Raw genomic sequence first — 13,067 nt, 5'->3', positions numbered from 1 at the left:
AAAGGATTAGGAATCACAATCGTAACAAGAGTAAGAACCGTGACTGCTGTGTGGGGTGCACGATTTGTAAACACTATCTTTACACTGACTAAATTAAATTCAATCCTCTGTTTTAGTTCTATATAAAAAAATTGCCATCTTCATAAATTATGCAAATGTTTTCTGGTTATTTTTAATGATTGTGCGTTTTGTATTGGTAAAGGCAAGAACATTTTTTGCAGCGTTTATTGCAGTTTTTTTATACGATAAACTTCTTCAACATTGCGGGAAAAACTGAAGAAACGACAAAATTAAATTTAAAAAAATAATGTAAGTCCTAATATTTTTATTACAAAATACGATAAAAATATTTTTAAAACAGCAGTAAAATTATCTTAATTTCACTGAATCGGTAAAACATTTTACTGACAAAAATAGTCAAAATAATTTTTTATTCACAACACTAGCTGGCGACATTAAAGTTACTAATCTATTATTGAAAAATACGAAAAATTATATTTTTTTAAAAACAATTAATATTTGCTCATAATATTGTGAAGTCATATTGCCTAAAGTTTATCAAATTTAACTTATTAATCTTCAAACACTCAAAAACAACATTCTCCTCATACTAGTTTATTTAATTAAACGTATTTATCATAAATAAAAAATAATAAAAGAGGAAAGGAATAAATATGTTGGGTTAAAACGCGAGAGGCTCTACCTCCTCGGTGCGACTTCTCTAAGAAATTCAGTTGATCCTCATAGACACAATCCGTAGCTCAAAATTGTTCACTCTTAGCGGCAACCAGCCGGCAGAGCAGATGAAGGACTATGTTTAATCTCGGTGGGAGGGTACGAAGCTTTGGACTCGTGACACTCGTTCCGATGGTATTTCATTTGGTAACTCAATCGAGTATATGTGTATGGGTATAACCTTGTAAACGAAAAGGGACTAGTCTACGAGTAACTTAAAGAAGGGTTATGATGTGACTAGAAAAACATACATGCACGTAAAATTAAATCAAAATTCACACCACCTACAGATGTGCAATGGACAAAGAAGGAATAACCTTTACATTAGCCTAAAACAAGAAGTCGTTAGTACAACTTTGACTCAAATAAACCAAGGCGATTACAGCGGGTTAAGTTTAAGTTAAGTTTGTAAATTCTACATGCGACGTTTTATCGCCTCACCATATCAAAGTTCTAACAGGAATAAATGGTAACAACGGTAGACAGAAAAAACAATCATCATTATCATTATTTCCTTTCCGCACTTAATGGTGCAAAGAGCACTGCATTGGTACACCAATCGCAGCGTATCTTGATCATTTCTGTTTCAAAGGTAAGAAAATCATTCTTACGTTTCAGTTACCAGTTCATGGGCTATGAAATATTCATAAAAAACACCCTTTAAAATATGTGTTTCATATCAACCATGTCAGGAATCGAATCCGAGACCTTTTGTATGGTAGGCAAACGCGCTGACCATTACACCACGAGGGCGACGAAGAAACAAACTGACGCTTGTCTGGTTAAAGATTCCTTTTGTGCGCGCTGCCGTTGACAAGGCCGGAACTCTTGAGAAAAGCACCTCTAGGACGCTTCAAGGATGACAACGGGTGTGGATTATGACACTTATTTCCTTCCCTAGGACCTCGGGCAGGCATAGTGCAGGCCAACAATATTCGCGGCAGGCAGGGTTAAAAAAAATGTCCTTTGCAACGCGACGGCGAAGGTGCGCTAGATACGGTTTTATCAGAAATTTCGAAACTGTTTCCAGAGCACTTAGAAATTAAATGCAACAGGAATGCTGTGGATTTATAGTCAATTATTTTAACTGTTTATTGAGCACGATGAGAAAAAAACTGAACTACTGTCAGTTGTTGTGTCGGGCGGCTTTTTGCAATGTATGAACATTACACTATGAGGTGCGTGTTTTAAAGATTGTTTTGCTTAAAAACTGGAGGTTCCCGATTAAGATAGTATTGGAACTTGGCGCACAATTACGATAAGATCACTTTACTGTACTTGAGTGAACTCTAGTGGGAAACGTGGGTCCAAGTTGCAACGAAAGGCATCGTTCTTCTACGCGGCTGGTGAATCCACTTACGCGATGCTGTAAATTTCGTTTAGTTGAACCAAGGTTTGACTTGTTTCAAAATGTGCCTAGGACTGCCCGGGCTTGTGAGGCAAGCTGGCGCCTGTATCGGAACGCACAGGACGTGCCCGTGCGCAGCCAGATCTTCATTGGTCAGCATTCAACGCATTATGCAGGGCTGTCACAAAGTTAATCCAACATTTCAGGGTGTCCACAGTTTACAAAGGAATGGCGAGAATTATTTCTTGACACAACACACAAAAATAGGTTCAACTACTAATTTATATTGTTAAACGTATTTTACTTCAACCGACACACAAAAACAGGTTATATTTTTACACATTGATTGATTTGGTGTTTATTTTGTAGAACTTCATATTTAAACTTAAAATATTAGAATTCAAAAGCTGATTTGAGTCTACTGAATACTTTATTTTATTTTTACAAATATAAAAACAAAAATTTCGTGACAATTGTTTCGCCTTGTTAGGGAATTTTCAAACAAATGTGAAGATTAGATGGATTGAATGTCCTTATGAAGTTATATAATTTAAGGTACTTAAGAAGAAAATAAAAATAATATTTTAAACTATAACATGTACATTAATCATAATTGAGGGAAAAACCAATAAGTTAAGGGCAAGGCTGAGTGTTCAATAGATAATGGGGAATTAAGGTATTTATATTTGAATTTCAGAAAAAAAATAAAAAAGTAAGTATTTATTGACATACAAGTATGTTTTGTGAGATAATCAATAAAGCTTTATAGTTTTAAACTTTAGATAATTGCGGTCAAAAATATATCTGTAATATTTTAATAGGTTGCTGTTTTTTTCAATTTTAAAACATGATTGAAATATTATGAAGAAATTTATATAAACATAAATGTATTATTTTACAATATTTCTATTTTTAAGAATTTCTTATCAAAATATATAAATAAAATTGTAACATGATTCATCTATTAATTACGCGTTATATAAGCGTGTACATAAAGGGACAAAGTGAAGAAAAAGAGTCTATTTAAATATGTTTAATAGTGGTGAAGATATTAGGTTGGTTTATTCATGTATTATTTTAAAATTAGGGTTATTTAGATATTTATTAATTTTCATTTGTTCGAGTATATTAAGTTTACGCCCTTTGCTTTCAACATGTAATGGAATTGGTTTATTTGAGACATGAATTTTATGATTATTTTCAATTAAGTGATTGGCAAATTGAGAATCTTTTTTTTTTATTTTTAAAGGATCTTATGTGTTCTGAATATGTAGTTAAAAATAACTAATTGAAACTTTTGGTTTTTATATATATATCTATTTTAATAATAACTATTGTTTTTTCCTTCAATTATGATTAATATACATGCTCTGGTTCATAAGATTATTTTTATTTTCTACTTAAAAACCCTTAATTATATATATGCTATATAAGGACATTCTATCCATCTAATCTTTACATTCGTTTGAAAATGCCGTAACAAGGCGAAATAATTGTGACGAAATTTGTTTTTATATTTTTTATGTTTGTGAAAATAAAATAAAGTGTTCAGTAGACTCAAATCAATGTTTGATTTCTAATATTTTAAGTTTATATTATTCAAATTCTCTCAAAAGGGCTGGGTACGATATATAGTTCTTCTCTCCAACTTTAGTTTTAAATTCAAAAGTATGTGTTCAATTGTCAAAAACATTGAGTTAATATTTACAAGTCACCAATGTGTAGATAAAAGAGTGAAAAAAAAGACAATATTCATTTAAAGCATTGTTTTAAACATGTCATTATATTGAACCACAACTTCGTGATTTTATAACTGTGCTTCTGCTAAAACTGTTTAAAATGTGTTTAATTGAGACAATGAAGTGTTACAGGAAATCGTTACAGAAAAAAGGAATATGATCTAGGAAAAATAAAATAAACCCTGTACACCTAAATCACCCTCCCTTAGGTTATCGGTCACCACTTTCCTCATATTGTTACCCATAAAAAAGTGAAAAGGAATTATGTATTTGTTCAGTTTTTTACCGTTTAGTTTTTGTACTGTTGCATGTTCACTAAACTTGCCAAACTTATTAGTTCTTAGCTCGATGTATAATTACTGTATTTTTTTGGCGAAAACTTTTTAAAATGTCATATGTGTCAAAAAGTATCAAAAAGATCTACCTACAGTTTCTGTGAACAGTTATTGTAAGTTGTTTTAACCTACTGTGTTTTCCACTGTATTTCTGTTTAACTTAAATCATTTGATGCATCACTGCGCACAGTTTCTAAGTGAGTGTTACCTTATCAAATCCTTCTCTAATACCAAAGAAAACTAAAGAAATTAAAAAACAAATACAAATTTACTTGATTTCATTTATGTAATAAAAAAGTGATTGTGTGTCAAACATTCTATGAGCAAGTAAATATACATATCTTATTGAAGAAATTATTAAGTTTAATTATCGATAAAAAGTCTGATGACATTTATATAAGCTAAAAAGATTCTCATGTGATATGTAATATAATTTTGTTGATTGCGGCCATATTTTTTAATAAGTGCTCTGTATATTGCCTACTTCAGGCGCAATTGCAATAACTCTTATAAAATAAATATAGAATCAAATGTCAGCTGATGAATTTTTTCGAATCGATAATGCCGTTGATTACATCAACAGTATATCAAAAATTCATAGTGTACTGGCCGTTCTCACTTAGCCGTCTTGTCGAGCTACAAAAGACCAACAAGTTCGAATACAGACCGATTTAATTGAAGTTCTGACTGTTACGAATCAGATGCCACTTGAAATGAGCAAACTGGAAGGCTCTATTGAAGCGCTGAAATCAAATAGGTTATCTAGACCTACATGGAGCTCTATCGTATCAACGAACTTACAATCAAATAAAAAATATGCTCTTCTGCTATATTTGTTTTTCTGGAAGATAAATCTACATATTATACATCAGAATCTACTGTAAAAAAATGAAGAGCACATTAAATCCCACTGAAATAGGTGTTAAAATAACAGGAGTGAAGCAAATTAAAAATAAAAAAAAATTATTTCATCCAAGTTCTCACGGAGAAGCTTTAACGCTTGCTAATAACCCTGAAATATCTGGTACTGGATTAAAAGCAACAGTGATTGGAACAAAACTCCTGACTCAATGACATAAATGCAGTACATCTGCAGACTCATGATGAGACAGGTATACTGCTTGAGGATCTGAAGAAACAAGTCAAAATGTCTCATAAATCTGGCCCTTGAATGGGGACGTGTACATTTATATTAAGAGTTCCTCCCTCTATGCGTCACTCCATAATTTCTTTCTTAAAGTTGGCTATAGACTGGGAATTACACAAAGTCAGAGACTGGGTCAATTACTTGAGATGTGGTCATTGCCAACTTTATGGCCACAAAGCATCTCGATGCACTGCTGACTCACGTACTTGTTTTCACTGTGCTAAACTCGGACATAATCGTGATGCCTTCCCCAGCTCTGACAAGTCTCCAATTTTCGCTACATCCAAATTATTTAAGACATACGCCACCAACGTAACGAGATCTAAACACTGCCCTGTGCGACAATCTGCCGAAACAAAAGAATTGTTATGGATTGTTTTTTTAGTCCAAAACTAAAACGTCGGAATCTCGAACGTAGTCAGCAGATTGATATTCTCTTTACTATTTTTTACCATAATTTTTTATATTTAAATTACATACGTTGGAATTAAGAGATCCATTGCTCACATTTATTAATTCTTTTCTTACTGGTGGGAAACAAAATGTTCAGATAGATAACTATTTGTCAACCAGTGTTGATGTAACATCGGGTGGTCCTCAGGGAGCCCATTTGGTACCCCTGCTTTTCAATTTGTTTATTAATAATGTTACTTAATCATCTTTAACTCTCGCTATTGGCTTTTCGCGGACGATAATATAATTTTTAAATAATTCAAACTTTACAAGACTGTTTTCTTCTTCAATCAGACATGAACTATTTTAACCAATGGTGTTAAGTCAACAGATTAGAACTAAATATAAAAAATAATGCCATTTTATAAAACAAAACAACCGATTTCCTTCGAGTACCTAATAGAAAACTCAAAAATGGATGAAGTTTCGTCCATCAAAGATTTAAGAGTTGTTTTGGACTATAAACTGACATACAATGAGCATATATATAATATCGTAAACGAGCTGAACCCGGCAATGCTTTGCTACTGCTATATGTGTGTACATACTCGTTTATATATAAAATGAATACGACCGAAAGTTTGAAATCAGTTATTGTGTTAAGTCTAAATTAAATATGTACATTTACATTATTATTTTTGTTTTTTGGTTAACATAAGTTGTGGGATAGAGAAAATGGATAAAAAGGTATTCGAGCATTGTTTTCCTGTCACTGTCTTGCAGATGCCTCCCCGATACTACGCGAAAAAGACAACTGCATGTCAGACCTTTTGTTAAAATAGACAAAATCGACGTTTCGTTGTCCCGTTTTCCGCACCACATAACTGAACCTATTTTGTTATTTTTTAGACAGATTGTCATAGTAAAATTGTCTGTATCGGTAGGTTTTGCGTTTTTCAAAATAATTATATTTGTATACCGTGCGTCCGAAGACAACAGATAAAACTGATAAGATGATCAGTCTTACGCTTAAGGTGCCAGTCTAGGCTTCTCAAATAAATATTTCATATTGAAAATGTAGGAAAACCAACCAGACACCACTTGCATGGTAGGCAAACATTTATTAGAAAACGTTCTGTCCCGTACACATAGGTGAAATTTATCAAATATTCGAATGAACTGTACCAATAGTTGAAAATACAACAATTTAAGCCTCAAATATCACTTTTAGACAAGTTAGAACAGATTTTTTTTGTTCGACTTTTGTTTACCATACTACAAAATACAATTGATTATTCAAAATACGACAAAATAGCAAAAGAACAAACAATGCCATTTCAGAATTATTTATAAAACGACGAAATGGAGCTCAGTACAGGTGAAACTAAGCCAGATTCAACAACGTAGGTTGGAAAACTTTGTAGATCTATTTTTAAGGAGTTGGGCCGTACTTGTAACTCAAAAATGACGATTTTAATCTTACGAAAAGATAGAACTGGGATGACGATAACTCATTTCTATTTCGTCTACGAAATTTGCGAGTCATATATTTTGTCTGAAACAGACATTGGACGTCGGAGTATTCCACAGCTTTGTTTTAAATAGGTATCTACATAAAAAATAATAAAAAGACTTATCTGTATCGGAGAATTTATTGAAGATAGTCATCTAAATATTATGCTATCCCATTGAATCATATATAAATTTATTGTATTTTCGCATGTGCATATATATTGTGTATGAATGTGTGTATATATATGTAAATGTATGTATATGTGTGTATATATGTATGTATGTGTATATGTATGTACGAAGTATGTGTGCTTTATATTTATGTATTTAATTGTATTTTTACATTTAATGTAAACATTATTTTTTTTTTCTTTTCTTCTCTTTTGGGCTATAACTGTTTTTTTTTTTATTTCTTCAATATTGTTTTTTATTTATGGGAAAAATATTCGTAAACCATATTTGCCGCAACAAATCGGTTTCTTAGAACAGGCATTTGCCCATATAGGAACCGATTGCAACATTAGGCGTATTAATATTTCTGGCTTGCCGACCCTTCATATACTGAGCCTACTCCTAGTACTAGCAGAATTTGCCAGAGTGTTTTTTGTGCCATTTTGTAACATTGTATGTATAAACTAATAAATGAAATGAAATGAAGTGAAAATGTATAAAGGGTCAAAAAAAATTTTAACGACTTTCAATTTTTGATTAACTGTGTTGCATAATTATCTTTTTAGCGTAACGGGATTAAATAATTATGAAGATAATCGGCAAATAAACATAAAACTGGAAGATACTGGAAGAAAACATGCAAAAAGTAGACCATTTGTTTAATTTGTGTGATGCGAAAACAGGAAACAAATTCAATCAAATCATTGAAAAACTAATAAAATAATTATGTAGTACAAATTTTATAACTTCGTATGGATATCGTAAGTACATTAAACGATACATCTGTCAAAAACCATGCACGTTTGGGATATTTTTTTCTGCAGGTGCTAACGTATGGTTTGTCCTTAAAACAGTTTTTCCCAAAACTCCTCGGGAATATGAAATAAATGATGAATTACATATTTTAAAGCTTCGTACGGATATCATAGGTACATTAAAACGATAAATCTGTCCAGAACCATGCATGTTAGGGTTATTTTTCCTGTGAGTATTCACCAAGTTCAAGTTTATAACATCAGAGGAGAGTAAATAGTCGCAAAGCGAACCACGTGTTCGTTGTAATGCTTCATTGGTAAATAAATGATGTGCGATTTTTCCTGTTATGTTGACAGTTCCAAGCAGCCCTTCTGCAGCGGTGGAACCTACCCCACTTCATGTGCGCGTTTTGCCCCTTCGTGCAAGTGTTAAGCGTGAATGTGTCCGTGTTGACACTGACCGCCATAGCTGTAGACCGACACAGGGCCGTACTCCATCCATTAAGGTGAGACATGTAGGTATTGTAAAATCAGAATTCTATGAGACGCCAACGTGAATGTTGTTCTCAAAACTGTACACTAGAAATACGTTGAAAATATTTTGGACAAAAAGAGAAAGGCATTAGTGTATCGGACATAATTTTACTCTTTAATAACATTTTTTATGATGAATAATTTTTTTACAATTTATTTATTCATTAATATACACGGCACGCAGTGCCTTTTACCTAAAAAAGATACATATTTAAAATAGTATAAACACTTCAATGTAATGTGAAAAACTCAAAAATTAAATTTAAAAGTACTATGTTACATAAATACTATATTTAAAACAGTAGTATTGTATAAAGAACATATTTAGATATTAAAAAAATATTAAACAATGTGTGCAGATAAAGTTTTAAAATGAAAAGAACTAACAAATTACAACAGGGATGGAGAATACCTTAAATAAGGGAATATGGAAGTCAAGGCATTTACAGGGCTTATGACCTGTGATTGGCTGGTTTAAGTGGCCACTTTGCACACTGCGTAACATTCACCATTTTGCCTACGTTTGAATATCCATATTTCTTCAATTCTTCTATTTGTTGATTTAAGTGAAATTAAAGAGCTGAAACCTTTATTGTTGTGAAGAGATTCATCTGACTGAAGTCATTTGTCTACGAACATTTGGACAAACTCAAATATTGTAAGAAGAAGAACTTTTATATTAAATACAATAAAAATGTTTTTAAAAAATAATCGAAAAAATAATAATAATAAAAACAATTTAAAAAATAAGTATACACGTAAATATGGTACACAGTAGTACCCATATTTTTCGATTTTTAATGTTAATATTTGACTTTTAAATTTCGGTGCATTCCAATTCTAATATATTGAAAAGAAATTCAAAAACCTCGGTGGACATGTTAATGCACTGAGCGTTACCAAAGATGAGAAATATACAATAATATACAAACACCGAATTTTACCCACCATTGGAATGTTTTCTGGCCGGCTAGTTGTCAGAGCAGGTAACCTTTTAGGACCTCAGAAGGTGAGGTTAGGAGGCCGTAGTCTTGTGAATTCTCTCCTAATTCTCTTTCTGATGATACTATATGTATTTACTCGTTAAGTATATATTTAACTGAAAACGGCGGGGACTACTACGATTTAAAGATATGAATATTGGGCTACACATTTATTGCATCACAGAGAATGCATGTAAAATTGAGCAAGAATAAACCAAACCGGGATAAGATCTACAAACCCGATTTACAATGGTCAGTGCAAAAACCAAGTTTTTTTTTTCTTTTCATTTCTTTTGGTTTTTTATTAAATGTCAAGCTCGCGTCAAAACCTCGCTGGCGGTAAAAGAATGACTTAATTCACGTTGAACAAGAGTTGAGTGTCATAACTTTAGAGGGTTCAAGGTAAAACGCAGCCTGACTTTTCTTTATTGAAACATATTTCCGCATTTTCTCCCGTGATTATGGCACGAAGTAGTGATTTTTGCACTATTTTGATTTAAGCACGACGAGGACATGAGAAGATAAAACGAAAAAACTAACCCTTTTAACAAATATGTAAATAGCTCAATTAAGGCAAAAATAAATAACGTGTGTTCTTATTTTTTCACTAATCTGGTTATACTATAATATGATATATAATTCTTCTGTTCGCGTGTATGTCATTAAGCACCTCCTAAATGGCTGAACCGATTTTCATGAAACTTTTTGTGTGTGTTTGAATGGGTTTCTGGATGGTTTAGATTGACAATTGGACTCGGTAGGTGGCGCTGCAATCTCAATGTCAAATGTCACCTAGTATATAGTTTATCGAAAATTCGAATTTTCGATTCGAGAATTTGCGATTGCTGAACCAGCTGATAGCAGTCAAGCAAACGTTCGAGCAGGACGGCATCTGTCGGGTCCGTTGGGATAATGTATATTTTTTTAATCAATATTTCTTTTTTTTTTTCGCACTTTATAAGAATTGTGCGAATACTGACTCAAAAAAACAACCCATTAAAATTGAAATGAAAGACGTTTGAATATTGTTCATTGAGGTCATTTTACTATCCAAATACGATACGATCCATATCTGCCTCTTTAAACGTATGTTAAGGCAATTTATTATTGTTATTAAACACTCAATTATCCAAATAAGTTACCATGATTTGTGAGTGAAACGAATAATACTTAATATTACATTATAAAAGTTGATGAGACCAGAATTTTAATTTATCCATCACCAAAATAGATCAATCGAATAAATTCATTGAGAAGGTTTACCATTATATGTTTAAGAACGGTTTAATAGGTCATTCATCTTCTCTTTTATTTGTTTAAAGTTTATACTGGAAACTTTCAAGGTGGGTAGTATGTTGTGGCTAGCAGTTTAATTTAAGTGATGATTTTCCCTGTCCGGAAAGAATAAATTAAATAGACTCATTTTCATTAATTGCATTTGTTAATTAATGTGAAGTTGAATGTCATGCCGATAGATGGCGGGATCGTTTTTTGAACGATTGGCAATGTCGTATAATTTGCGGCAGACGAAATTTCCAGCGACAGTTTTTTTGGCTCGCGCTCTGACTTGCGTTTTTCAGGACAGACTTTTTATTTCTCCCTTCAATCCGTACCCTATGTCTGAGGATGGCGATCACGCCTGACTCCAGGCATTGCTCATCTGCGGACTATCTTCCTCCATCTGGAACGGTCTTGTGCTCTTCTGTAGGCATCCGTCAGTGATACCTCTGATAATTCAGTGACTAAGCCGTTCCACTTTTCTCAATTTTGTTGGTTGACTTCGACACATCCCAGGAGGATAGTTTACAAATACGTGTTTCAAACACCACGCATGCAGACTCTACGCTTGGAAATCTCCGTGAGCTAAAGGAACCTAGGAACCAGATTGATTTCATGTTAGTAGATTCAAGATGGAGATCGTCAATAACTAATATCAAAACATAGCCTGGGCAGATTGCAGTTCTGACCAACGGCTTTTAATAGCCGATATAAAAATTAAACTTTGCAATGCCAAGGATAGGATAAAACCACGCAAATGTAAACGCAAAATAAACAAGCTCTATCAAAGTACAAATATTCGACTAGAGAGAAGATACATATACGAGTATACTAAAAATGTTTGTCCCAGTGCTTCTTTTCATTTATTATTTTTTATGCAGCTACTTTAGCAACCTCAGGTTTTTATGTTTTTTTTTTGCATGAATGATTATTAAACAAATTTATCAAACAATTATTGTTTTACGTTTTTATTTCATTGTGTTATCATTTATTTTCCTTGTAATTGAAATAACAAATTAAAGACTTTTTTTATTAAATTTTTCCGAATGAAGCGATGTTTTCTTATTTTCGTTTTGTTCCCGCAAATGTGTTAAATCCATCCATTTTAATTGTTGTGTCTTTTCTTGAAATCGGTGACCGTCGTCCACTTTATACTTTTGTATATTATAAAATATAATAAATTGCATAAATACCCTTTTACAAAAAGTGGTTTTTCGGGATTTTATTTCTAGTAAAAATTGAAATGTTAACACTGTAAAAATGTATAATATTGAAAAATATGCAAAATACAAAAAATGCATTGTCATTTAAACATCTCTATTTGCTTAAACAGAAATATCATGTTAAATTAGAATATCATAGTAGAAAATCATTTTTTTAATATTTCTCGAAACTGTCAATGAAGGAAAATTAAAAAATATTGTATCTTTAACTTAACCTTCACATGATTTTATTTTTTAAAATACGTATTTTTTAAAATAGTAAATGTGTACATTGAAAACAATTATTTATACATATAAAAGACAATGTTCGAATGTTTATCCTCGATGGACTGAATAACTACTGGACCGATTTGCATGCGGTTTTCAGATAAATGTACATCTTTGCCACAAAAAGGTTTAAAGCTCATAAAATCTTCAATGTACTCGTATTAAGTACAAAATAAGTTAGGAGCATAAATGTTTTTTTTATCCATCACTAGGGTTGCATTTACCGAAAATGCCTTTTCTAAAAACATGAATGGGTGTTATTTTTTTGTTTAGAAAAAAGTTTGTTTTTAAATGTGTACAAAAAATTTTCGATTTTTTATGGATCCTAATCAGATTATTTCATTGAATTTCTTATAATTTTTACGCATTTAGTGCTTTTTACTGGATTTTTAATTATACTAAAATAACTGACATTCGATACATTTTTAAAAATCGCATTCTTAACTTAAGTGCACCCCTGAGCAGAGTTTGTCATTTGCAAAAATAATTATTTATATTAAAATGAATAATTTAATGTTTTACAATTCAACCATAAACAAGTACCTAGGTACCTACTTAAATTCAGTATTTGAAAATGAATTATTTCATGTTCTGGAATTCAATCATAAACAAGTACCTGCTTACCAATGAAACTCAATCCGAACGGT

The 13,067-nt window shown here is 31.9% G+C and overlaps 1 protein-coding gene across 1 annotated transcript in view; it reads left to right on the top strand.

The window, feature by feature from the left end:
- The window catches only part of LOC148282512 (RYamide receptor-like), an 86,197-nt gene that overhangs the window by 44,935 nt on the left and 28,195 nt on the right, over nt 1-13,067 (top strand). The window contains exon 4 of the mRNA XM_088224993.1: nt 8,493-8,641. Within this exon, the coding sequence (XP_088081119.1) occupies nt 8,493-8,641 (149 nt within the window). The remainder of the gene's footprint in view (nt 1-8,492; nt 8,642-13,067) is intronic.

This window comes from Micrasema longulum, unplaced genomic scaffold (genome assembly GCF_059751315.1).
Source record: "Micrasema longulum isolate JH-2025_06_02 unplaced genomic scaffold, ASM5975131v1 h1tg000322l, whole genome shotgun sequence".
Lineage (NCBI taxonomy): Eukaryota > Metazoa > Arthropoda > Insecta > Trichoptera > Brachycentridae > Micrasema > Micrasema longulum.
Note: the sequence above shows the minus strand (reverse complement) of the source record. Positions and strands in the feature narration are given on the sequence as shown.